We start from the raw sequence: 27,958 nt of genomic DNA, 5'->3' as shown, positions 1-27,958 counted from the left end.
TCCGCGACCCTCGTGAGGAAGAAGCGGCATGGGAAATGAATGAATGAATGAATTTATTTTTGCATTCAAACATTTTTTTTTTTTTTTTTAATTGAAGTGACTTTTTTTACATTTCAATTTAAGGCCTTAACCCTAGTCTTGTGTTAGAAATCGGCCCATATTTTTGCTAGTAAATTAAATTTGATCTGTAAATTAACTTGGACTGAAAAAAGTAAACCTTTGCAATATATTGTTTTCGGGTCAAGTTTGACCCGTTTTCAAATTTGGGTATGTCAACAGTGACATTGATTTTTGCATATGAAAGTTTGAAAACAGGTCAATTCAAACCATCTATATAATATGCCATATTTTTCTGTAAATTATTGTTGGAATTGAAAGACACAAGACGGATACATACATTCAACATACGGTACATAAGTACTGTATTTGTTTATTATAACAATAAATCAACAAGATGGCATTAACATTATTAACATTCTCTTACTTAAAGCGATCCATGGATGGAAAGACTTGTAGTTCTTAAAAGATAAATGTTAGTACAAGTTATAGAAATGTTAAATTCAAACCGCTCTTAATGTATTCGTTTTAATAAAAATTGTAAAATTTTCAAACAAAAAATAAACTAGTAGCCCGCCATTGTTTATGTCAATAATTGCACCATGCTTGCTCATTGTGCTGAAACCTATAAAATCATTTGGGCCGAAGCGCCAGCAGAGGGCGCCAAACACAGAACATTACACTGCTGTCATCTTAATCTGTTTGAGCGGGGCATGTGCGTTAATTGCGTCAAATATTTTCACGTGATTAATTTAAAAAATTAATTACCGCCCGTTAACGCGATAATTTTGACAGCCCTAAAAAAAAGTCTTTAAAAGTCTTCAATTTGGCTTGTTGAACCCTGCAGAGACCCTGGAGTAGATGTCCACTGACGTGTCCTTGAAAGGGTTAAATCTAAAAAATTAAGAAAATCCATAGAAGGAACTAAAATTGAAAATCATTGCTTAACCCCGAATGCACTTCCTTTAGAAGAACCAAAAACTTTACACTAAGTAGGTGCTAGCATAAATGCTAAGCTACAGTAGAATGGAGCTGAAACCATGTTACAAAAGGGGGAGGGGGCTGAAGTGTGTCTTGATGACAAGGTTAAAGTAAGGTTAAATGACACCAGCCTGCCTGGAGAAACTATTGTCACAGCAGAGGACTTTTTTTTTAAATTTTATTTTTAATTATTATTTTTTTTCGCTCCCCCCCCACACACACACACACACACATACACGCGCTTGCGCAGCTGCTTACTGCTAAATAGCGCCTTGTCCAGAAGGGGACAATCTGGCCCTCTAATTGCTGTCACTGAAGCCGAGATTCATTATGTGACTTTCCCATTAAAATGTGAGCATTAATTTGTATAATGAAATATCACCCTCCGCAGTGTGTTCATTAGCCGGCCGCTGTTAGCCGCCTCCAAAAAACGCCGCTCCATTCCGCTAATGGATATTTGCCCACTCCCCGTTCGAGATGAAACAACGGCCGCGACGTTAGCTCTCGAGCGCTAAATTTCAGCTCACTTCATTCCTTTCAAGCGGCTGTTAGCGCCTCGTTAATCTCTCTCTCAAAGGCCCGTGGGAAAAAAAAAAAGAGAGAGAGAAAGCGGGTCCGGATCCGGATCCGCTCCTGGACCGGATCGCCGTTGCCGCCGATTAGCATGTCGCGATGATTTAAGACGATCCGTCGCGCCGCTCGCATGTGCGGAAAAGCTGCGCCGAGCCAAATAAACATCCACGCTGGGCCCGCGTCTCCTTGTCGCACATTAAATTTTAATGGGGACCAAAACGGGGATGATGTGTAAAACAAATTGAGATCTGAGGGAAAGTCAAAGACGGGGCGAGGAACACCGCGCATTCCCGATGAAAACACGTCCGGTGGACTCCGTGAATATATCAGGAGGCTTCAGGTAAAAAGAATAAAACCTTACACTGAAATGTCTTCTCACTCCACAAATGAGATTTTTACTGTTTTTTTTTTTTACTGATCCCCACTACTACTTTTGAATAGAGGTCAACGCCAGTAACCACTGTCCCTGAAAGAATTGAAATCTTTGCTGACCTCAAATTAAACTCATGCCACACGGATGGCTACCGATATATCGGCCAGCCGATATGTGGACTTTTTTCTAGATTGTATAGTACTGTATAGTAAGGAATGATCCTTATATTTATCATGTACACTATACATTTTGCTTTGTTGTAAAGCCTCTCAGGTTTTTGTAAAGGACTCTCGACAAGTTTCCTGAGCGAAACATGGGCGGCGCCATCTTTGACATTTTCTGCCACGGACTTCTGGTTTAACAGATCAACATGAAGTATGGTTGAAGTAAGCAGTGTGTAGACAAATTAAAACTGTAAAATCTCCAAAAATGGATTCAGCACAACGTAGATGAAGCTCCGCGACTTTCTGTTTAGTGCGTTCGTTGATCGTCGTGGACAAAACTCTGTCCAGCCTGTGTTAAAATGAGGTGTAGATTGACATGTAGGCCACTTGAGTGACCAAAATGAGGCAAAATTACAAATAATAGACAAGTTTCCTGAGTGAAATATGGGCGGCGCCATCAAATTTCTGCTTCAAACTTCCGGTGTTCTGCCAAAATCTCCTACACTGGGCCTGTTGCCGAAATTCCAGCGGGTCACTCGTTAGCTTTCCCAACATGTCGTCGGTTCTACCCTTCCTATTTGAACCAGATCTGAAAAGTGAGGAGCAGGACAGCACTGTCGGTCGTTCACAAGATAAGCTTCAGGGGAAAATGCGTGCAGCAAATACCTGATAAGACAAAGGTTGGGCAAAAGTCTCAATGACAACAGGGCGAGAGAGCATATAATGTTGGGAACTCCGGTTGGGAGCGAGAGTGTATGCTGTTGGGAACTCCGGTTTTATTAGTAGATATTCAAGGTAAGCATATTGCGTTTTCAAACTTATCCCAATATAATTATGTAGATTGTTAGCATCCAGACCTGTCGTGTGCTTTACATACACTACAGGCCAAACAGCACACCTTGCGTAATCCATGTCTTGTACATTGTAACTCGTGGTAGCTAGGATACGTGTATAAAAGTACCAAAAATGGGAGAAGCTTCCACCTATGCATATTTATTTACAAAAAAGAATATTTCCACCTTGACCACTCTTCACTCGGGAGCTCAGCAATACGCAAACACGTGTTTCCTGACGAAATCCAACATTATTGTAAGGTCCACGTCAGAGTCACTGTCGTCACTGTAGCGTGCCATAGTGCTTTACTTATTTAGTATCATTTGGGGAAAACTCCCACGAGGAATAGTGAAAAAAAAAGATTGCAATAGTAATCCAAATCCGCGTTTTTTACTCACTCCAAGTTCCCAGAATTAGACCAATCCCGTAGCAATGTTGCAGCCGCGATCAGGCCGTTGATTCCACAATATAAACTGATCCGAAAAGCCGCTGTGGGACCGACGAATGAAAAAAATGGACGGATCCGAAACCAATATTGCAGACGCTGTGGGACAGTCGGATCCAGAAAATAGATGGATCCCTTACTTGACTGATCCAGGAAAAATGTTTGGGTGCCCGTTGTAAAGCGTGGTGGGTAGGATACGTGCATACAGGGAGCAAAAAGGGGGAGAAGCTTCCACTTATGCACATTTATTCACTAAAAATAATAATTCCACCTTGACCACTCACTTCACTCCCCTTGTTTCCATTTGACTGGAAAATGCATCCAAAAGCAGCACATCATGGCATTTTACTACGCGAGTTTAGGCAGCAATAGCAATTATTGAACACGCTACACATTTGGAATGATCCCAATGACGTCATCACTGCGAGCCCGCAAACCATGGCGCCAACTAATGGTCAAAATATGTACTAAATATTATCAAATATTGCCATTAACATTTTATGTGTTTCTAACAACATATTTTAGTACAAGAGAACAATTGTGGTTTATTAGAGCCTACGTGTATTTAAGTTAGAGGATCACTTCAAGTCGCCGCGTACCGAATGCCTGTTCAGCCTCGTTTGTTAGCTTGAGTGGCGCTAACAAAGCCAGATGCGAAACAAAAAAGGAACACACACACAGCGAGTGATCAAGCGGGAGGAGGCGTTTCCGAGATCGGCGATGTTTTCCAGGGCAAACAACCTGGCTTTCATCTCCGAACGTGCGACAAAAAGTTCTCCCGTCCTATTTTTAACTCCCCGAGCATCAATTTCCTGCTGGCTGGCTGGCTGGCGAAGCGTCGGGCGGGCGGGCGGCAGGAGCGGGGGAGGTTGTGCTGTTTGCGCTGATATCAATTAAAAGTGGATTAACGGCTACATAATGACCTTTAGCTGTAAATTGTGCGTAATGTTGCAAGGCAGGATACAGTAGAGTCCCCAGATGTCACGGCAGGCCCCCCCTTGACGGATGACGGCGCAGATGTCCTCGCCGTCGCACATGCTCCTCCAAGACGCCTTTTGCAAATGGCGGAAACGGAGACTTAACCCCGAAGAGCTCCTTTAATGATCCGGATGATAAATAGCGTCATCTTCCTCAAAACAGCTGGAAAAACAGAATGCATTCATATTTGTTGCTACTTTATGTGAGTGGAAGGACTCTGTATTGCGACTTTAGTGCCTTGAGATAAGAGTTGGGAGTTTTTAACTCATTGGTGGCGGGGCAAAGCAAATATATCTGAATAGCGTGCTACCCGGCACGCGCACATTGACTGATTCTTTCACCGTTCCAACATAGAAACATTCCAAAAATGGGCGAAACTCGGGCTTGCGCTCCGTTTTGTCCTTCACATTTACATTTTGCTGCAAAAACGTGGAGTTTTTGATGGAAAAAAAAACAAAGTCTCCTTTACAATAACAAAAACGTAGTTTATCGTTTTTTTCGTTTGAGTATATATATATATATATATATATATATTGTTGTAAATTTTTTTTATCCAATTTACATAATTTACTGTACAAATCCAAAAATTCTGGAAATCCAGGTGCACAAAAGGTTTTCCCACAGACGTACGCCACCATCACAATTTGACAAAAACATTCCTATTTCCAATGCCCCTTCATTTCCAGTTAGGGAATAGAATAGAATAGAATAGAATAGAATAGAATAGAATAGAATAGAATAGAATAGAATAGAATAGAATAGAATAGCCCTTTGTTGTCATGATACAGTTGTACAATGAAAATGTGGAGCATCTCCCTTTACAGTGCAGGACAAGTAAAAATCTTGAAAGTGGCTTGCAAGAATAAAAGCGTAAGTTCTAAATAAATATAAAATATGTATGAGGTAGTCCTATGTTCAGGCAGTTTAAATAATTAAAGGAGCAACATGTGACAGTGAAGGCATTGAATATTGCACATTAATATTGCACGTAAATAAGTACTGCACATAGAGTGTGTGAATAGAAGTAGCAGAAGTTGACAGTGAGGTACTGAATATTGCACATTGATATTGCACGTAAATAAGTATTGCACATAGAATATGTGTGAATGACCCGATATTAACAAGAAGTGACCCAAAAATGCCTCAAAACCTACGAGTAGTGACCCATAAATGTCCTGAAATCAACAGAAAATGATCTAAAACGTGACCTCAACCGGCCCCTCGCCCAGCACAGCAGGAGAGAGTGGGAGCTAACCGCTAAGTGCTAAGTTAAAAGCCCAGGCTAGATGCTTTAGATGCCTGCACGCCCTCTTATAATAATAATAATAATAATAATAATAATAATAATACATTTTATTTGTAGAGCGCTTTTACCAATGCTCAAAGACGCTCTACAGTAGGAACAGAAACAGCAAACAACGTGAACAGAACAAAACAAAGAAAATAATTATAAGTTAAAAGCTAGTTTAAAAAGGTGACTTTTTAACAGTTTTTTGAATGTGGGAAGGTCTGAACAGGAACAAATGGGTTTTGGGAGTGAGTTCCAAAGGGAGGGGGCGGCAGCGGAGAAGGCTCTGTCCCCCCTAGTTCGGTGTGTTCTTTGTTTGGGCGGTGCGAGGATGTTTCCATTAGAAGAGCGGAGGTGACGGGAAGGGTTGTGGGGACAGAGAAGGTCTGTGAGGTAGGGCGGGGCCAAGTTATTGAGTGCTTTGTAAGTGAGAAGGATGATTTTGAACTGAATTCTGTATGAAATAGGAAGCCAGTGCAGTTTCTGGAGGACAGGGGTAATGTGGTTCCTATAGGGGGTCCGGGTGAGAAGGCGTGCAGCAGAGTTTTGGATATATTGTAGTTTATTGATGAGTTTGGATGGAGAACCGAAGAGAATGCTGTTGCAGTAGTCAAGTCTGGAGGTTATGAAGGCATGGATGAGGGTTTCAGCAGTAGAGAAGGTGAGGGAGGGGCGAAGACGGGCTATGTTCTTGAGGTGGAAGAAGGCAGTTCTGGTGATATGGTTGACGTGGTGGTCGAATCTGAGTTTATTGTCAAAAATTATATCAAGATTGCGGGAATGTGTTGAGAAAGGCAGGGTGCAGTTGTTGAGGGTGAGGAAAAATTGACTGTCTATGATGTGGGCTGCAGGGTGGCTCTTGAAGGCATCGAGAGGAGGGTTTCGATGCAATGCACACAACGGATCAATTCAATTAAATTTTATTTGTATAGCCCTAAATCACAATATGGTTGTCTCAAAAGGCTTTGCAGGGGCAATATGATACACAGTCAGAAACAGCAGATGAAATAAATAGAGATGAAATAAATAAAGGTCAAGTCCTGGGCATCCCCCATCCTTCGACCCTCCATGTCAGCAAGGAAAAACTCTGGGAGAAATGAGAAACCTTGGGGAGTACCACGGTCAGGAAATATCCACTGGACTGCCAATGGGAATTAGCAGACGGAGTTACACTTTGTAAAGATGCAAGAGAGTAAAGGAACAAGAAAGGTCCATCTAGCCACATCAGACGGAGGTGGCAACGAGGACGTCCATCCAGCCAGGGGTCCGGATAGTCAGGAGGGTGCAGCTGAAAAAGGGAGGGGGGAAAGGGGACACCGGGTGACTAGTGATGAAGAGACTAGTCAACTAGATATTAACATTGAAAAATAGAAATAAAGTAAGACAAGTGGTGGGTAGAGTGAGAAAAAGGAGATAGAACTCAGTGGCTGTACTTCCCCCAGCATTATAGCTTCTTGTGCAGCTTAGACTGAACTGTGAGTCTAGTCCGACTTCAACTAAACTGACCATAAGCTTTGTCGAATAGGAACGTTTTTAGTCTAATCTTAAATGTGCAGACAGTCTCGGCTTCTTTAATACTAGCTGGAAGCTGATTCCATAAAATATGGGCTTGGTGGCTAAAGGCTCTAGCTCCGACAGTACTTTTAGAAACCCTGGGAACTACCAGTAGACCTGCATTCTGAGAGCGGAGTGTTCTGTTGGGGCGGTATGGAACCAGAGCATCGGTGAGATACGATGGCCCCAACCCATTAATAGTCTTAAATGTAAGAAGGAGGATTTTAAATTTAATTCTAAAATCGACTGGAAGCCAGTGAAGGGCCTGGAGTACAGGGGTGATGTGCTCTTTTCTATTAGTTCCTGTTAAGAGTCTTGCTGCTGCGTTTTGGACTAGCTGAAGACCTTTTAGAGAACTTTTAGGACAAGCTGCAAGTAGGGCGTTACAGTAATCCAATCTCGATGTAACGAACGCGTGAATTAATTTTTCTGCATCGTTTTTAGATCAAATATTTCTAAATTTTGGCTATATTGCGCAGGTGGAAAAAGGCCGTTCTGCAGGTTTGTTTAATATGAGCTGGGTCAAATAGAACTCCTAGGTTTTTAACTGTGGTGCTGAAGGCTACACTTACGTTGTCCAGAGTGACTATCTGGGCAGTTAAAGAGTCTCTCACACTTTTTGGGCCTATTATAAGGACTTCTGTCTTTTCAGGGTTAAGTAGAAGATAGTTAGTGCTCATCCTGGTATTTATATCTCAGACGCAGGTGCTTAGTTTAGGATCTGCGTGCACCTGTTACACTCACCCACTGAAACCCTCATAGCCGATCCGGGTCACCCCACCAATGTGTTTGGTCTGCACGGAGCCGCGCCGCACGACACGATCCATCCCCCTCATCCAGGTCGGGACTCGTACAGAGCCCTGCACGGTCTTATTGAAGTGGCATATTTACAGGTCTTCACAAAAAAATCAATCAGGAAGGTGGCGACGGCAGGGAAAGAGTCAAGTTTTTTCCCCCGCTCGGGATAAATAACCATGCGTTGACCTCCAGATTCTGAGGTCACGCCTCCCTCGGACCTTCGCCGTCGTCCAAATCTGGTAAAGAAGGTGTGAATCTGTTGCGATGCCGTCTATTTATTTATGCGGCGCATGCATATTCATGTCGCGAACGCTGGAAGACGAACGCGCGGCTTGCCAGGAGTGGATGTTCCACCGCCGCGATACACATCCTGCAAGCAATTATAAGAGGCTCGGAGTCGCCGCCAGATTTAGCTTCATTAAACAATGAACACAGAGGGGAAAAAATGCAAAGCTCCCCTCCTTCTTTTAAAGAAAAAAAAAACTTCCAAAAGTGGGATTTGCGTGCACGGCGGATGAATGGGGAAGAAAAGCGAACCAAGTGCATATTTCTAAACATACAATCATATAATGTTTAGAGTCGACACATGGAAACGCTTGCGCGCGGCTGGGAGCGGAAAAGCACACACAAAAAAAAGGCATTGTTACGCCAGGCTGCTTTGAATGATTTAAGTCGGGCTGTGTAGTAAATCATGGATATAATTAGCAAATGGCATACTGCTCAAGTCGTTTATCATTATTTAGAGGGCACCATTCCAGAAAAAGACTGCGCAATCTGCAGACCTACTGCCGAGCCATGGCATAAAGGGCCACAAACAGCGACTCAATACAATATTGATACGGGCCGGCAGAGAATAGGAGCGTGCACAAAGGGAAATGGAGCGCGCCTCCGACTACAGATAGCGAGACGCTGATTTGATCCATTTTTTTTTTCTTTTTTCTTAACGCCAGCCCAGTGTATTTAAAGTCAAGCACGAGAGATGAGCTTTTAACCCAATAAGCGCTGCCACCGGTGCAGCCCGACTGCTGATTGAATAAGGAAACGTCCCCCATGCAAATTACCATTCGCGATTCCTCTAACTGGACAAAATGATATTCCGGCGGCCAAATTAGACGCAAATTAGACTGATGTGATTTTTTTTCTCTCCTCCTCCTTCTCCTCTTAAGAGCTCGTTAATGCGCGCGAGGGCAAATCAAGACGAATGCGAGCGTATCTTCGTCTAAATATGCCGAACGGAGAGGAAAACATTCGTTATGTTTATGGGACCGCCGCGCGTCCTCCAGCCGTCCGTCAAGATGAACGCTTTAACCCTACGATTAGCCATTTTTTATTTCCCAGCTATTTGAAAGCGCTGAATGGATTTAGGCCCGATTTGCCAAAGGATATTTTAATAAAAACAACACAATTGTCATCTAGCCTAAAATTGTAGCGCTAGCAAAGCACAAGGGATGGAACTTAGTGGGGTGCCGTGGGTACAGCTGCACCCGGGCACGGGCCTCTACGGCTAGGTTCATACCGCAGGTCTTAACGCACAAATCCGATTTTTTCGTGTTTTTCCGACACGAGTGAGGCATTAACTTGACGGTCTGAACGTGACAAGTCGCATAGAAGTGGACCATTTCAAATCCGATCTGGATCACTTTTGTATGTCACTATTCAATATTTCTTCCCCTCTCCGTCCCCCGTGTCCGCCTCTCCACCTTTGGTTCCAGAGCTTTTAGTCATTGCGCACCCCAGCTCTGGAACTCCCTACCCCCTGATCTTCGCAGCATATCTACCGTATCACTTTTCAAATCTGGACTGAAAACACACCTGTTCACTCTTTCTTACCCACCATAACCCCTAGCTCTGTTATATTTTTACTTTTTATTGTGCTTTTACTTTTTTATCCTTTTAATACCTTTTAATCGTACTGTGAGTCCATGTCTCTTGTGAAGCGTCTTTGTGTGTTTTGAAAAGCGCTCTAGAAATAACATTTATTATTAGTAGTAGTAGTAGTAGTATGTGGTTTAAATCCGATTTGGGCCACCTTTTTCCAGAATGTCGCGGCGGTCTGAACTGTCGTCTCTCCCAAATCGGAATTCACGCAGCAATTACGTCATCAAAGAGCGAGAGAGACTGGGCGCTACGATAGCGGTGCAGCTGTGCGTTCGCACCTAGCTGGGAAGGGGTCACGCTTGACAACAGTCATAAAAAATAAACTGGGTTGAGAATGCTCTGTTTTCTCTCTGCTCCATATGAGCAATATTTCAAGTTTCCTTACACAGCAGATAATCGTGGCAAACTGTCCGTACATCCGTGTAGGGCTGGGCGATATGGCCTTAAGTACGTATCACGGTAAATTGAGCAGATTTACCTCGATAACATAAATGACGATAGATTCGCCCAAGCAGACTGTTACATAATTTGAAAATTTGAATCAATGCGTGGACTACAAATTAACCGTTTCTCGTTACATTTATTTACCAGCTTTCAATTTAACAATTGCACATGCAGTCTAAACATTAAGTATTAAAAAAAAAAAAAAATCTTGTAAACAATAATAATTATTGTGTGAACATTTATAACAGCTTGTATGACTTGAAAAATGTACATTATAAAAATCAATATGACGACTTGTCATTGTAACATAAATGACTTGCAGCTTTAACAGTACACTTCAGACAACTTATTGGTAATGGCTGCTGTGACAATTATTCAACACAAGTGTTTACGTCAGGTTTCAGGTTTTTTTTTTTCCAGAACATTTTTTAATGCATGCAACCCCCACACAGACACAACCATATTAAAGTTGTATTGCTCTGATGCCAATGAAACATTTAAGATTTTATGATGGCAGAATAAAGCAAACACATACAGAAAAATAGCTGTAGCCATTAAACTGTTATATTATATATAGGCTTCACTGTTGGATTATACTTTATGCTGAGTGCTTTACCATCATGAAAGCTTTCAGAGAAATCATATAGAAATACCAAATTACGTGACATAATGATTGCTAGATGATGTCCGTGCCCAGTCCACTCATTAATTTCAGCTGTTTCGAAGAGGTTAGAGCCGCTACCCGACTCGCATCACGTTCATTTGTACCGTTAGCCACTAGCGTTAGCCTGTGGCTTGGCTACCAGATAAAAAAGCACTGAAAGCATCCTCTCCTGAAATCATGAGAACCAGGGCAGGACAGCGGGTGAAAGCCCGTCTGGAACCCGCCAAGAGTTTACTTAATGTCGGCTGAAAGTTTGGCGAAGCTCCCTTAAGCCCGGCTCCATCACGTTTGCTTGTAGCGTTAGCCGCTAGCGTCAGCCTACCGGTCTTCTGTTTGTTTGGCTTCCTGAAAACCACGTGACTCCATACGTAAGTGCACTGACTGCTTTCTTAAAGGGGAATGAACAGCCGAACAGCACAGCGTCAAAGCGGGATGAAAAGACTACATTTTCTTGTTTTATTAAATTACCGAATTTACCGACATGGTCTACTTCGGTCATCATGAAGAATTTCAGTAACGGTAATTTTTCAGTTTACCGCCCTGCTCTACATCCGTGTGTCATGCACGGACAGTGTGTGCATGCTATCGATCCATATAAACTTTGAATATAAGATTAAACGGGGATTATTTATGCCTGTTATTTGTGGCCTTTTTTCCGAAATCAAAATATGATCACCAGGGAATGACATACAGCTAGCATGTGTAATTTGTTTTGATGCTCCTGCGCATGCGGGTCACTTTGCTGAGCGCATCTCGTACTGCGAATTAGTGCGCATTTGTGATACTTGAACGGGCTCAATGGAGAAAGGCAGTCTGAACGGGCACGCCAAAAAAACAGATATGACAAAAAATCTGGTTTGTGCATTAGGGCCTGCTTTATGTACCTAGCCTAAGGGGCCTGGGTGCAGGCGTAAAGTGGACAAGGTTGCTCAAGGGGAGGGTCAAATGGAAAGGTAAGATGATGCGCGGAGCCATGATATAGTGTTTAAGTGTTAAAATATCTCTGTCAGCCGCTTGTCTGGTTTTCTATAGGGGCCTGCAAAAAAAAAATCAATTTGCATCAATCCAACACACACACACACACACACCTCTTGCGAATAATTGTCCACTAGCTCACACCCCTGTTCGATGGTCCACTCAAGAGGGTCCTGTTTACGCGCACCGCACCCGAGCCCTGTTCACATTTGTTCCACCTCTGCAAAGAGCAGCAGTAATATTTATAATAATTTCTGGAGAGGTATGTTTTAGAATTGATTTTTAACTGCCATTGACAGCGGTAAATGTCCAATCCATTTGAGGTTTATTCGCTGCCACCCTCCCGCTTATTAGACGTCACAAGTTAATTAAAAGTGTTTGTAGTCTACTGGATTATTGCAGTGTGTCGGAATTTGCCCTTTTAGCCAGATTGCCCAAATCCCGCCAGCCAAACTGCCGGAACCACGCCAGCGCAATTCAAACAACCCGGGCCAGCGGACTTCCGACAACCCAGCCAAAAGGCCAAATTCCACGCGATCACCTTAGGGGCAGTTTACATTGTGTCTCTGCGACACGAAGACGCAATGACCGACTTGCGAAATACCCTCGCGCACACATGGTGTCAGCAAAGACGCAAATTTCCGAATCCTGCCTCCAAAGTGGAACGATTCGGGGGGGGGGGGGGGGCGGAGCACATTCATATGAATGGAAACCCCCTTCGCTTCGATGACGTAAGCACTCTCACACGTCACGTGGGCGTGCGCAGTTGTGCTATTAACACTAGAAGTCCCAGAGAATTCTGGTACTCCAACTAGTCCCAAACAATGGCCAATGTGGCCTCTCCCCCGGAAAACCCAGAGGTGGCAAAAATGACCCAAGTGCTTTTGAAATGGCAAGTCGTTGTCGGACAGACAATAGCCGTTCATATGGAAATGCAACCACTAGACATACATTAACTTCAGACACAATGACCGCAATCCATACTCCATGCCCCTGATTCAGTCCTTCTAAACTATAGACACAATTCCTGCTTTACATTCAAATTGCAGTTCTAAAACGCTTTTTTTTCTTCTTCAAAACAATGCACACATTTGGACCATTCTTTCTGTCGTTATGTGTGGAGTGTAGGAGAAGTGAATTAAAAAATGAGTAAAAAGTGTCAAACTTTATAAATAAATGTAATTAAATAAATGTAGCTTGACTTGCTTGAACTGACACAAACTACCACATGAGTCACGACGGAGAGGCCAAATCAGCCATTGCTAGGGAATATTAGGAGTGTTTGTCTCGGGAAAGGCTAAGTCGGCCTCTGCTGGGTTTTCTAGCGTTAAACATTAAAACCAGCAAATGGCGGAATGTCAGCCTTAATTTACTGTTTTAATAGTATTTTTAAATTTAAATATGTTGAATGTTTCAATTTTTGTGCTTTTTGGAGCAAAAGAAAAACGCCATTGCTTGGAGTAGGCGGGCATGTTTTCTTCCGAGCTGAGACGCTCGGTGGGATCAAAGTGCATCATATCCTGTGGCCTTGTAAATCTGCACTGCCCCCTAGGGCCTGGCATGAATATTACATCGTTTTCATGCGGAATTGCAACATTGTTTGAATAGAGACGAAACCATATAAATGCACATTTCAAATTGTTCGTATTCTCAGAGACTCCCCATGTAAACGGCCCCTTAGTTTGAACCCCTTGTACTGACTCCATTTTAAAAGCTGGAAAAAGGCTTCGAAACACAAGTTGACTATTTTTTCCAAGGCGATAGCAATCAGACGGCAAGGGAAAACAGCAAATAGACCCAGACGAGGAGAAAAGCTGGCTCTAGGGTTAACAAGCAAGAACTACACAAAATTGTATCTGAGAAAAAGACAGCGCTAGCTAAAGAATTCAGTCTTCAGTCAGGATTATTGTCTGTTGTGGATTAGACAGGAGAATTTGGGCGTCAGGGCAACGAGAGTTGACGATTTTGCCATTCTCAGCGCCACGTGTCGCGGGTTCCTCTGTTATCAGATGTTCCTTGTGGGAGGAGAGGATGTCCATTGTTCTGGACTGTCTATTGTTGGCCCCCAGAAGAGCTAATGGTGGGATTTTGTGGTCCAGACGTGGGCTTTTAGATGCCTTGGCCATCACCTGCGTGTCTTGTTCTGTCAGCTGCACGATGCGCATGTTGGGCTTCCGCAGTCAGCAGGCACCCTGTGTCTGTTATGCCCTTATCTGCCTGTTGTCTTGATACTGCAAATCGCTCCAAGTCCAGCCATTGATAATGTCAAAAATATTCTACTTGCTTTATTTTTTAACTATGATTTAAATGCTATTTATTTTATATTGGGTGTGTTAGAGTAATACAGTCAAACAGTAAATATGGGAAAGGATGCTATTCCCTTCAAGTGGCATATACTGTATACAGGACCTAACAAAAAAAATCCAAATGGCAAACAATGAGTTAAGCAGTGCAGGACCAAGCTATGACAGCAATTACTTTACATTCAAATGAATATGAAGTAATGTGTTTTTTCTTAATGTGGTATTGCTACAGTATTGAAATCTTTTTTTTTTTTTAAAGTGCAACACTAGTTCCAACTAGAGTTGTCGAATAACTACTTTTAAACAGATATCTGTAACTGAGATCCCTACATTGTCCAACCCCAAATATCTGATACCGATATTAAACCGATACGGAGATACACAGCTGTGGAGTAATTGTATGGTGACGTCCCACTGGATGCTTTAATCATGATACATGTAACAACTTCAAGGTTTTCGAAATAAACATTTTGTGAAAAATAGAGATGTCCAGACGATCGATCGGGTCCGATCACATCATTTTCAAAGTATCGGAATCGGCAAAAAATATCGGCCATGACTTTTCTTAATATATAAATATTTTTTAATTAAATCATTTTCTAATTGTATTTAACGTTACAGACATAATATGTTACACTCATCCAGAGTCTTTAGTTCAGGCTTGAGGTAGGGTTATCAAATTTATCCTGATAACGGCGGTAATTAATTTCTTTGAAAATGTATACCGTTAAAATATTTAACACAATTAATGCATGCGTTGAACGACCCAGTCACGCATTGTCACGCTCAATCTGCAACGGTGCCGTTTTACCTATATAGAGAGATAAAAGGCAGCGTAAAATGAGTAGAGTGAATTTTGGCAGCCTTTGGAGCTAAATTTTAACAGGCTAAAGCTTTACAATCCCTCTTCCTACGATTAGAAATATCATGGGAAGCAATGTGGGGAAGCAATTGATCTTTTTGTTAACACCCTATGTTATTTCCCAACGCAGAGAAGATATATCAATTGGTAGCACTACGCACAGTCATGGTTCCCCTTCCCATCATGCATTTGGACATGGCTACAGTATCATTTACTGAAAGCTCAACAAATACACTAGATGGCAATATTTAGTCACAATATACAAAGTCACAAGTCTTTCTATCCGTGGATCCCTCTCACAGAAAGAATGTTAATAATGTAAATGCCATCTTGAAGATTTATTGTCATAATAAACAAATACAGTACTTATGTACTCTATCTTGAATGTATACTGTATATTCGAGTTTTATTCTTTTTTTTTCTTAATACATTGCCAAAATGTATATGATCGGGAAAAATTATCGGGAATGATTGGAATTGAATCGGGAGCAAAAAAAAAGCAATCGGATCGGGAAATATCGGGATTGGCAGATACTCGAACTAAAACAATCGGGATCGGATCGGGAGCAAAAAAAACATGATCGGAACATCCCTAGTGAAAAATAAGAGAATACCTTCAACTGAAGTTATGGAAAAAGTGCCTATATTGCATCACTATATTGTTGAAATCAATCAGTTTTTTTGGATCAAGTGCAAAGTGCCTATATGGCACTACCATATCCATATTGGCCCAAAAACAATCATTAAAAAAAAAAACGATGACGATATTATCCGATATCATTTTAAAATGTTGTTATTGGCTGATATTATCAGCTAACCGGTAATATCGGACAACTCTAGTAACAACACTAACTGCAACTGATATCAGAGTTCTCAGAGGGTTTAAAAAAAAAACTTAAAATTCTTAAATTTACCAGTTTGATATTCGAGTTGTGGGGAAAAAATTACACATTGAACAGAGGTCCATCCATCAAGGAAATAGAAAATCTGCCAACAAAAACAAAATCTGCCAGTCATTTAGACATTCACTGATTTTCGAGCATTGCACTGGCTATCGTGAGGCTAAAAATCAGAGAGGGCAGCCCACCCGGTTTAAATTGATTGCACGTCTATCGCCGTCAATGAGTTAAAAGTTGGACCGGACCGCCAATGTACTGAAAAATGATCATTCACTACCAAATCTGAGACCTGAGATCATCGGGCACAAGCGACATTGGCGTGTCATCTGGAAATATGGCCGAACGCACCATATAGCCACGTATTGTTTTTTATGACGGAAACGTGAATGACGGCCGGCTCGGCCGGATCGACCCAAAATGCAAACGCCTTCGGTGCCTTGGCCCCCCCTCGACAGCAAGCATTAAGACACGTGAAATGGAGCAGCGCTGACAAGGCAGTGGGTGGTTAGATGTTTATCTTTATGACTCTCGCTCTTGTCGACACTCGTATTAAACCTGCCGCCATCAGCTCTTCCGCCTGTCTTTTGTTTTTGGAACCGTTGGAAGTACAGTACGCCAAAAAAAATACACAAGATATAGCAGGAAAAAGTGGAAGACAGTGGTCTAACAAATTATGTTAATAAAACTTTTGAAAGCAGTGATGAGCACCCCAATTGTCAATTCTTCAAATGGTCACTTTGTAAATTCTAATAACACTGATGTCCAGAGAACTAAAAATATGAATGCTTAAACTGCTGTTTTGAATGCATAAAAAGGAAGTTAATATTTATTTACATACACATTTACAGTACACTGTACTAAAGTGTCACTTAAATGACAGTGACAATAGCGTTAGCTTGCGCGCGAGTTTGTTCCAAGGACCAAGAAAGGAGAAAACGGCCAACAAATAGCCGTAAAAATCTGTTCTAATGGGATTTTCCGTCTGAAATAATATTCCCAAGGGGTTACAAGACAGAAAAAAAGGTTTGCAAACTACTGTGGAAACATCCTCTTTTGTTATTAGCGTTAATGAAATGCGTTTCATTTGCTGCTCTGACCTCCTTTTCCTCCTCCGGGGAGGTGACATGACCCTCGGGTCGGCGTTCCCGCTCTAGCAAATAGCTTTTGGATACCCAGCCGCTAATAATCAGGTTAATGATTTGCTCTTCTGCTCTTTCCCTCAGGAGAGAAGCCCTACCGCTGCCCTCATTGCGATTACGCCGGCACCCAGTCCGCCAGTCTCAAGTACCACCTAGAGCGCCACCACCGCGAGCGGCAGAACGGCTCGGCCGCCTCCGGACACGCCCCCTCGTCGGATCACAAAGACGACCACGGGAAGGCGTTGGGCGGCGGCGTCTTCGCCCGCCCCGACGTTCTACGCAATGTCTTTAAGAGCATTCCCCCCAACTTGGACTTCAGGGGACACTTGCTGCCGCATCAGTGGGCTTCAGCCAGCGTGGCGGCGGCGAGCGAACGCGGGGATCGCCATTTCGACGCCGCGGCCGAGAACACGAAGGCCAACGACGCCGACGGCCCCGCCAGCTTCTCCGACCTGAGCCGGGCCTACCAAAGCATGATGGGGAACGGAGTTCACTTCCAAGGCTCTCTGCAGGCTTTCATGGACAACTTTGTCCTCAACTCCATGAAAAAAGATATGAAGGACAACCAGAGTCCTGTCCAGATCCAAGCCGCCCAGTCCTACCACGATAACGGCGAGCCCAGAGCCAAGCGAATCGCCCTGACGGACCAGGATATGGATGATAAACTGGAGGTCAAGCAGAATCCGGGACCCTTAAAACCCGGATCCCAGTTCGAGCCACTGGACCTCTCCGTCTCGGTCCGGCCCGAGTCCGGCTCCGGTTCTCTCCCCGGCTCCTCCGTCACTATCCACGACAACGTGGCGTGGCACGGCTGCCTCTTCTGCTCCTTCTCCACCGCGTCCCTGGAGCTCATGGCCCTTCACCTCCAGGCCAACCATCTGGGTCAGGCTCAGAGAGCCGACATGGGAAAGGACGCGCACGGCGAGGCTTCTCCCAACACCGAGCAATCGCCCAACATCAAGAGTTTGCTCTTGGACAAAGACGGGGATGGAGAGAGGAACCAGATTGGCTGGAACAACCACATCGACCAGCCCTACAACCCCTTCCAGAGCGACTTCTATAGACGCTTTGGCGGCCTGTATGACGGATCCCCCCGGGGAGGGCCTCAGGGTCTCCAAGGCTACATGTCTGCCACCGAGCAGGGACTGGAACTTCCGGGCAAGGCCTTCAGAGGGACATCTTCAGCTGGGGATGACCAAGTCGGCGAGAGAAGCTCTTGCGGAGACCCTGACGAGGAGCGGGTGGGCTCCGACGACGAGGTCGCAAAGTCTGAGACGCAAGTCTCCGGTGACACTCCGTCAACCACCCCCAAACGTGGGCGACATCACTCCGACGAGGAGAGGGAGGATGCCGAAGAGGACGAGGAGCGAGAAGACGATGCGGACCGAGACGAAGGAGGAAGTCCCGCTCCGGACCGTGTTCAGAATCACCAGAAGCAGCCGCAAGACGGTTTGGCCGCCTCGGTGTCGCTTTTCCAGCAAAATCAGAAGCAAGTCTTGTCCCTGGAGAAGCCGTGGCAGCAAGGCCTGCCCCTCCTGCCTCCGACCGAAGCCCCGCCGGGACTTCTGAAGGCCGAACAGCAGATAAACATGATGTCGGTTCTCCGAGCCTACGGGAGCGACAACCTGTCGGCCTTTAACGTGAAGAGACCCGATGCGTCCGGTAAGTCTTGAACCTCTTCCGAGGCTGCATTCACTTCAGGCGGAGTTTGAATGATTTCAACCCATCGCTTTGATTTTTTCCTTCTGTTTTGCATTGTAGTCACGTGAGCTTTTTTGGGTCGCGCCCTTATTCTGGTCTGGGGAGATTTGATGAGTAGAGAAGAAAAAGTATGAATTCAAGCATGTGGTTTAAATTCAGCACAAGAAGTCACAAAAAATGGGTCTAAAACAGCGTTGCACCGATGCCAAACCGATTCCGACACCTGGCTATGTGGTATCGGCCGATACTGTAGCGATACCACAATTTAAAATATATATATATATATATATATATATATTAGGGCTGTCAAACGATTACATTTTTTAATCGAGTTAATTACAGCTTAAAAATTAATTAATTGTAATTAATCGCAATTCAAACCATCTATAAAATATGCCATTTTTTTCTGTAAATTATTGTTGGAATGGAAAGATAAGACACAAGATGGATATATACATTCAACATACGGTACATAAGGACTGTATTTGTTTATTATAACTATAAATCAACAAGATGGCATTAACATTATTAACATTCTGTTAAAGCGATCCATGGATAGAAAGACTTGTAGTTCTTAAAAGTTAAAATGTTAGGACAAGTTATAGAAATTTTATATTAAAACCCCTCTCAATGTTTTCGTTTTAATAACATTTGTAAAATTTTCAATCAAAAAATAAACTAGTAGCCCGCCATTATTGATGTCAATAATTACTTTCACAATGCTCATGGGTGCTGAAGCCTATCAAAACAGTCGCACCCAAGTGCCAGCAGAGGGTGGCAAAACTCCATAAAACACAATTAACAACTGGGCATTTCACTGTACTGTCATTTAAATGTGCGTTACTTGCGTCAAATAATTTAACGTGATTAATTTAAAAAATAATTACTGCCCGTTAACGCGATAATTTTGACAGCCCTAATATATATACATTTTTTTCCTCTTTTAATTAGTGTTGGAACGATTAATCGATTAACTTGAGTATTTGATTAGAAAAAAAATATTCGAATTAAATTTTGTTGCTTCGAGTATTCGTTTAATTAAAGTAGCGTTGTAATGGTTTATTTTGAAAGTGTTTGCATTTAGTTTTATTGATGAGGGTGGATACACTGCCATCTGGTCTGCCTCTTTTCACATGGCTGAATCCAACTGCTCCCTGTTAAGACCAACATAAGCTAAGTTTTTGTTTGAGCTAATGTTTTTTAATTCATTCATAATTTAGTTTATAGGTATATTTAGCGGTTTTTTTTTGTTTTTTTTTTTGTGGGAATATGTGTCTGAACCATTTGTTAAGAGCATTGTAAACAAAAACAAAAAAAACTTTAGCATTTTATAGCACTTAAGCTAGCGGACTTTTTCTATGTAAGTTAGCCAATTGTTTTTTAGTTGTACATAGATCCTCATTTTAAAAAAAAATTTTTTTTTTAAATTATACCGTTTGAAGTTCAGCTCAGGTTTTTTAATTTTTCATGTTCCTTAACCGATTACTCGATTATTCGAACTAACTAGTCCATCGATTAATCGACTACTAAAATATTTGACAGTTGGAGCCCTACTTTTAATGCTAAATTACTGCATACCCACTTGACTGTAAAGTTTTGCTATCATGGCTTAGTCAGACACTGCTCAACTCACGGGCTGCCATTGACGGCGCTAGACGACAAGCGCTCCTGTTTTTTAACCGCGATGTGCGTAGCTGGCAGCCATCTTGGGTGTGGCGACCAGTGTTTGGAAACTAGATCTCCAAAAGTACATATTATGCAGCATCGGCACATTATTTCCTAATACTCCATGATACCGCTGATGCCATTTTAGTGTCGGGGCGGTATTGGTGCAACACAAGTCCAAGTTTGTATGTGGGTGGGGGGAAAAATTCTGATCTAAGATATGATTTATATTATGATATCTTAATAATGTTGGACTTCTTGGACTCCAATCCGGCCAAAGAAACATTCCTAAAGTCTGTGCAGGGAACCAATTGATCGGTTTATTCTCATGACGTCAGGTTCTTATTGACAGGGTACATCCAATCTGTTTAAGGCGCAGTCATCTTGTCAGATATCCGATACATATCACATTTGGACGCGTTCTGAAATTCCAATCTGAGGATATCCATTTCCTTCTATTCTTTTGTCTATTCCGCCGCATTGGTGCATGTCCAAATGGTGCCAACTTGGAGAGAAAGGTCTAAATTGATGCGACTACCGCAAAGCTGACGTGATTCGTGTTGTATGAAACCAGTCAATAGCCGCTTTAGGACCGTAGGTAACATCCTTCGCCATCCAGTCGACCTTTCTTCGTTTCATGGAGGACAGGGCAGCACACAGTAAAAGACAAAGTGTAACATATTGAAGGTGTTTACTGTATACACATATTGTATACATGGCTGCTACCACAGGCTAGTTTTTTTTTTTTTTAACATTGCGGCTCCTATATCAAGGGGCGTAGCTTCTGATTTCAGCGAATCGCCAAACACCGACGTCATCGAGTTCCTACATGTGCGAACACAGCAAATGGGTGATTCTCATGAAAGCTATGTGGTGGGGAAGTTGGCATATAAATCAAATGAACTACAGTGATCCCTCGCTACTTCGTGCTTCAAACTTCCGCGCCGTCAGTCCATCGCAGATTTTTTTTTCCCAATTTAAAAAAATAATAATAATACAGATGAGCTGTCCCGAGCCGATCGCACCTTCTCACTCTCCCTCCCTCTGTCTCCCTGCTCTTTGTTCATCAGGCAATGCACTGGAGTTGCTTATTAAAGTGATCAATGATAGACAGATGTTTAGGTTTGAACTTGCCAGAGAAATGAACTTCAAAGCGCAGAATGCGTCAATCATCATTTCACTTGTTAAACCGTTGCTTTGGCAACTCATCGTGTGTAAGTGTTTTTCTACTACTTTATTCTTGTTAAAAAATAATTCAGTGGGACAATAACATGTCTAAAAAACTTATCATAATTATTACATTTGAAGTGCTTAAAAGCCATTAATTAAAATATACATATATATATATACTGGACTGTCTCAAGAAATTAGAATACACAATATTCTAATTTCCTGAGACAGTCAGGAAATTAGAATATTGTGTATTCTAATTTCCTGAGACAGTCCTGTATATATACACAGGACTGTCTCAAAAAATTAGAATATTGTGTATTCTAATTTTCTGAGACAGTCCAGTATATATATATATATATATATATATATGTATATATATATATATACACATTTTTTTAAATTATACTTTGGGAGGAAAAAAGTGAAAAAAACATGTCTTATATGTATCTCTTTCCAATGCTAAATCTGTAAATAACCCTAACCCTAACCCATTGAACACACACACACAAAAATTTTTTTTAGTTGGTGGTTTTTTACATATCGCGGCGGGTTCTGGTCCCCATTAACCGCGAAAAGCAAGCAATCGCTGTATTAGCAATGTCAAAAAAGGCCAAACAATCTTACCTTGTCGCTATCTTATGTCTTGCCTTCTTTGTGGTGCATTATGGGTCAGAATAACTATTTTTAAAAACACTGCGATTATGAAGGGTCCGTGAACACAGTCATGAAAGCTGCATCCTTGTACACGAAATTTTCCTTAAATACCGTATTGGCCCGAATATAAGACGGCCCTGATTATACGACGACCCCGTTTTTCAAGACTCAAGTGTGAAAAAAGACTTGTTGAACACCAAATTAATTTTCATACAGAAAATAATTACAGTACATCTGAAACAAATGACTACAACAATATATTTGAAAGAAAAAGCATGTTATTTTGCCTCATTCAAATCTTAATATCTGACAATTTAAATATGTAAACTAAAGTGCAATCACATTTGTAAATCAATTTTGGTTTTTAAAATGTAAATAAACCAGTCTATTGTGATAAATCAACAAGATTGCAATAACTGCATTAACCATCAAAATGAAGTCTAACTGTAACTAGCATTGAAACAAATCTGAATAAGGAAAAACATTGCCATAAAATAATGCTGGTTAAACTAAAAAGAGTAGCTGAGATCTGTCATGACAGAACATCGCTTCAATGATATCTGGCACCATCTAGCGTCGTGAATAGGTATGACGCCTAGACCGCGACTTCTACTAGTGATAAACTTACAGCAGAAGGATAAAGAAAACTTGTTTTTCTGTTTATTAGTTGTTTTCTAGAATATCCTAGAATGATTTCCTGACCAATGTACAGATAATCATTATATTGCTGTATCGTGACATCATCGTTATCGTGAAATTTGTATCGCATATCATATCGTATCATGGGTTAACTAGAGATTCCCACCCCTAATCCCGATATTGTCCAGCTCCAAAAATCCAATACCGATATCAAACCAATACCGATACAGGCGGTCGTGGACTTAACATATTATGGTTAATTGTATTGTGATGCCTCACTGGATGCTGTAATAATAGTAATGCTCACATAACAAATCCCAAGCATCTTAGTTTGGAGACATCTAATGGTCAATAAGCATTACTGCTATGCTAAGCTATGACCAGCCCTTGTACAAAGGCAGGAGGCTTCTACATGAACTGTGAAGGCAACATGCATATTGACCCAAAACCGATCTCGATATGCCTATATCATTTTAAAATGCTTTTATTGGCCGATATTTTCAGCTACCCGATAATATCGGACAACTCTTATTTCAGGTTTTCATGACTATATTCCTAAAAGACATACCGTATTGGCACGAATATAAGACAGGGTTTTTTGCATTGAAATAAGACTGAAAAAGTGGGAGTCGTCTTGTATTCGTGGTCTAGACATTATACCCATTCACGACGCTAGGTGGCGCCAGCATCAAATAAACGAATGCTGAACTTGAGGAGTAATGTTGTGTCATGACAGATCTCAGCTACTCACAAGTTTGCATTATTTTATGGCAATGTTTTTCCTTATTCAGATTTGTTTCAAGACTACAGTTATAGTTAAACCTCACTTTGATGGTTAATGCAGATATTGTAATGTTGTTATTTTATCACAATAGATTGGTTTATTTCCATTTCAAAAACCAGAAGCCATTCATTTACGAATGTGATTGCACTTTAGTTGACAATGTTCAGATATTAAGATTTGAATGAGGCAAAATGACATGCTTTTTCTCTCAAATATATTGTTGTAATCATTTGTATCGGATGTACTGTAATTATATTCTGTATGAAAATTAATTTCGTGTTCAAAAAGTCTTTTTTGTAACTTGAGTCTTGAAAAAGAGGGGTTCGTCTTATATTCGGGCCAATACGGTACTTTAGGTTAGCTTCATGAAAATCACCCAAATAACATCATCGGTCCCACGAAGGTTAGAGGAACTGCAGATGGTTGCTACAGAAGCACCAAGTCCTAAAGACTCATGTCTGAAAGGTAAATTCAGTTTCCAGGCGGCAAAGACACCCACCGAAGGTCCCTGGAACGTCTCTGAAGTGATTTGAGTCTTATTTCCGCCAAGTTGAGGAGTAATCAGCGGAACTACCAGCAACAGATTAATCTTTATTACGCGTTGATATTACCGGGAGCGCCGCCTCCCTCGAACGCCGCCACGCCAGGAGGGAATAACCCGACGCGAGTCCGAGCAGGACCCGGAGCTCCTGCGCGTGTCTCCTAACTATCTTAGTGTTCATAAAGCCGCCTCCCAGAAGAAGCCCATTACTTTATAAGACTGGTCGATGTATGACCCTGTGAAAAATGAACTGCCAGCTTTCATGATTGTGCTCGGGTTACAGCTGCTCCCCGAGACCCGGCCGGGAAATCGTTTTTCTCTTTGTCTCTTTTTACACTTTTTACTAGGCTCTCCTGCACTTTAGAGCCGCCACCTTCAAGTGTCTGCGGGAGGAAAACATGGCAAACTCGTGTCGTCGCTTTAACTCGTTGGCCGCCATCGACGGAGATGCCAGTGATAAACTCGTTTAAATATTTTACTTGATTGGATGATTGCAACGGCGTTTTTACAGCGAATCAACGTTTGCCACTATTTGATCAACTCATTTCAGTTCACGGCATGGCTGGAGGTATGAGCTACAACAGGGCTGTCAAAATGGCCGCCATGTCATTTTGTTTGCCCTGCGAAAGACAATTATACACAACGACTTCATGTTTTTCGCTAATATAAAATGCTTGTAAAATTTTCCTAGTCCAAAAATCGAAGAATTTGTTCCCTTTGACAAAATTGAAAACAAAATAATGAGTCAAAAACAAAGAGAATATTTACTGTTTTATTTTTTTTTTATTGAATGAAACTTGCAAATAAGATTAAAAACAAATATATATATAAATAAATAGATAAATATTTTTTTTTTTTTTTGACTTTTTTTAATTCAAAGTTTTAAAAAAATATAGCTTTTAAAAGACAGAATATTGATCTTTTCCCACCCCTTAAAAAAATGGGAAAAATAATATTGTTTAGGGGCAAAAATAGGAAAGATTTGGACTATTTTGAAGTCATCAATGTCTAGAAGGTGTATTGCTACGATACAATGTAGACTATAATTTATTTGATCATTTGGATACGTATGAAGTAATTGATATTTTCAAATATAATAACGCTCCAGGAATCGGGCCGAGATGACTTTACGACAAATATCCGTGATAATTAGCATCCTGTGACCTTTTCGACTGACAACAGATGGTCTGTCGTCAAGGATCTCGCTCTTATAATATAAACATGTACACATTCCGGAGGTTTCCATACAGTACCGCGTCCTATAGTCTAGCTCATCAAGCGTCTCCTTTGTGCGCCGTGACGACCGTGTAGGCCGAATTAGGAATGTTTGACCTTTTTGTCGATAAGCCGACGTAACAAAGGGCTTTGTGGCATATTTTCTTACTTGTACGCTCTGACATTAAGCAATTGTTCATCCTCGCTAGATACGATGCTGAGATTCCAAATCTGTCCACTTTTTTTGTCTTCACCATGGACAAAGCAAGCTCTGTAATGGATCGTTTGCTTTAGAAGACTGTGACGTCAAGCCAAAATTGAGTGGATGTGCTTAAATTTTGTTTCTTTGATCATCGCACTTCTTAGCCGAATAGTCAAGACTGGGCGGAACGTGACCTCGCGCATCCTAGGAGTCCCTGGATAGGTATTGACATGGAATTTGAATCAGCGGTGGTGGGTAGAGTAGCGAAAAACAAGTCACATTACGTCAAAATAATATTGTTCAAGTAAAAGTACTGTATTGGCCCGAACATAAGAGGGTGTTTTTTGCATTGAAATAAGACCGAAAAAGTGGGGGTCGTCCCATATTCGCGGTCTAGACGTTATACCCATTTACGACGCTAGATGGCGCCAGATATCATTGAAGCGATGTTCTGTCATGACAGATCTCAGCTACTCTCAAGTTTAACCAGTTTGCATGATTTTTTTGCAATGTTTTTCCTTATTCAGATTTGTTTCAAGACTTCAGTTACAGTTAGACTTCACTTTGATGGTTAATGCAGTTATTGCAGATATTAAGATTTGAATGAGGCATAAAAACATGCTTTTTCTCTCAAATATATTGTTATAATCATTTGTTTCGGATGTACTGTAATTATTTTCTGCATAAAATTAATTTGGTGTTCAAAAAGTCTTTTTTCAAGCTTGAGTCTTGAAAAAGAGGGGGTTGTCTTATAATCAGGGCCATCTTGTATTCAGGCCAATACGGTAGTTATCCAAGAAATTTACTCGAGTACAAGTATAAAAGGATTCTGTGAAAAGAATCCTCAAGACACGAGTGACATTGTGAGTAACTGCTTACAATGTTTAGATTTTTTTGTCCTTAGCACCGCAGCATATTTCTTAGCATAAACTGCTATTATTGTACCGTACTATAACCTATAACATGACTGCATTAGCCCCCAATAAAAATAAATAAATAAATAAAACACAAAAATCTTCAAATTTAGACCAGAAAAATCAACAGAAATGAAACCTCACCTATCCAAAGAGCACTAGTGCCCTCTAGTGGAAAAAAAAACATGATCGTTTTCATTTCATGGTAGAAAAAATCCCTCGTTTTCTGTGGTCTATCAGTGCCAAATAAAAACTGGGATAGAGATTGAAATCTGCGCTTTGGAGTAATGTTGACCTACATGATTTCAACTTTACGACGGCGTCTCGTCCGCCATTTTGTCTGAAGACATTTTTTGTTTTTGTCGCGTAAACAGCACCTTATTGTACCGCACAGCATCTTATTTTATGACTTTCTTTTATTAATATGACCGGACTGCCCTTTGGAAAAACATGTATTTGACTATTATGTTCACTTTTGTTTTCTGATGCATGCTTTTATTTTGGTGCGGGAAGTGTAGAGTAGGTAGTACTTCTGCATGCGAGTGAGAGAGGGGAAGGATTACAGCTTAGCTCGCTGTCTAACTAGAATTTAGCTCCAATGTCTTGGAGAGGACAGTACAATGATGTGTTATACATGTTTTTGGATAGTTATTTTAAGGATTAGGGGTACTTAAAGGGTTCATTCCAATTTACATGGAAATTCAGGTTACGTCCCACGAATTTCGACCTCGTTTGTAACTTGACCTGGATGACCTGTACTTTAGTTTTTACGGCGCTTTAAAGATGCCAAGGGATTGAACAGGCCAGCGTGATCATAGGACTTCCAACGACGTGTGTGTGTGTGTTTGTGTGGTCATGTGACTGTATTTTTACGTGGGGTTGGTGTCATGAAGCCATGTCATTAATTGTCGTGACGTGTCATTGGTGAAACTGCTACGTTGACATAAATAAAATCATGTCTAACATGTAGAATAAAGATGTTATGTAGGCCAAAGTAAAAAGTATTGTGTCTTAGGAGTACATTTTTCTCAAAAAGTCACTCACGTACTATATTTTCTGCACTATAAGGCGCACCTAAAAATCTTCCGTTTTCTCAAAAGCCGACAGTGCGCCTTAAAACCCAATGCGCCTTATATATGGATCAATATTGTTATTTTTCATGACACGACATTCCTTTCAGCGAGGCTCCATCTAGTAGATGTATAACGCAACCCGAGCCAATACTACTACTAGTACTACTACTACTGCGTCTTATTATGCG

At 41.5% G+C, this 27,958-nt stretch overlaps 1 protein-coding gene across 2 annotated transcripts in view; it reads left to right on the top strand.

Moving 5' to 3' along the window:
* The window catches only part of znf536 (zinc finger protein 536), a 542,639-nt gene that overhangs the window by 421,495 nt on the left and 93,186 nt on the right, over window positions 1–27,958 (top strand). For both annotated transcript variants that reach the window (XM_057853244.1, XM_057853236.1), the window contains exon 7: window positions 17,294–18,871. In XM_057853244.1, coding sequence (XP_057709227.1) covers window positions 17,294–18,871 — 1,578 coding nt within the window. The remainder of the gene's footprint in view (window positions 1–17,293; window positions 18,872–27,958) is intronic.

Source organism: Corythoichthys intestinalis, chromosome 1 (assembly GCF_030265065.1).
Source record: "Corythoichthys intestinalis isolate RoL2023-P3 chromosome 1, ASM3026506v1, whole genome shotgun sequence".
NCBI classification, from domain to species: Eukaryota; Metazoa; Chordata; class Actinopteri; order Syngnathiformes; family Syngnathidae; genus Corythoichthys; species Corythoichthys intestinalis.
Note: the sequence above shows the minus strand (reverse complement) of the source record. Positions and strands in the feature narration are given on the sequence as shown.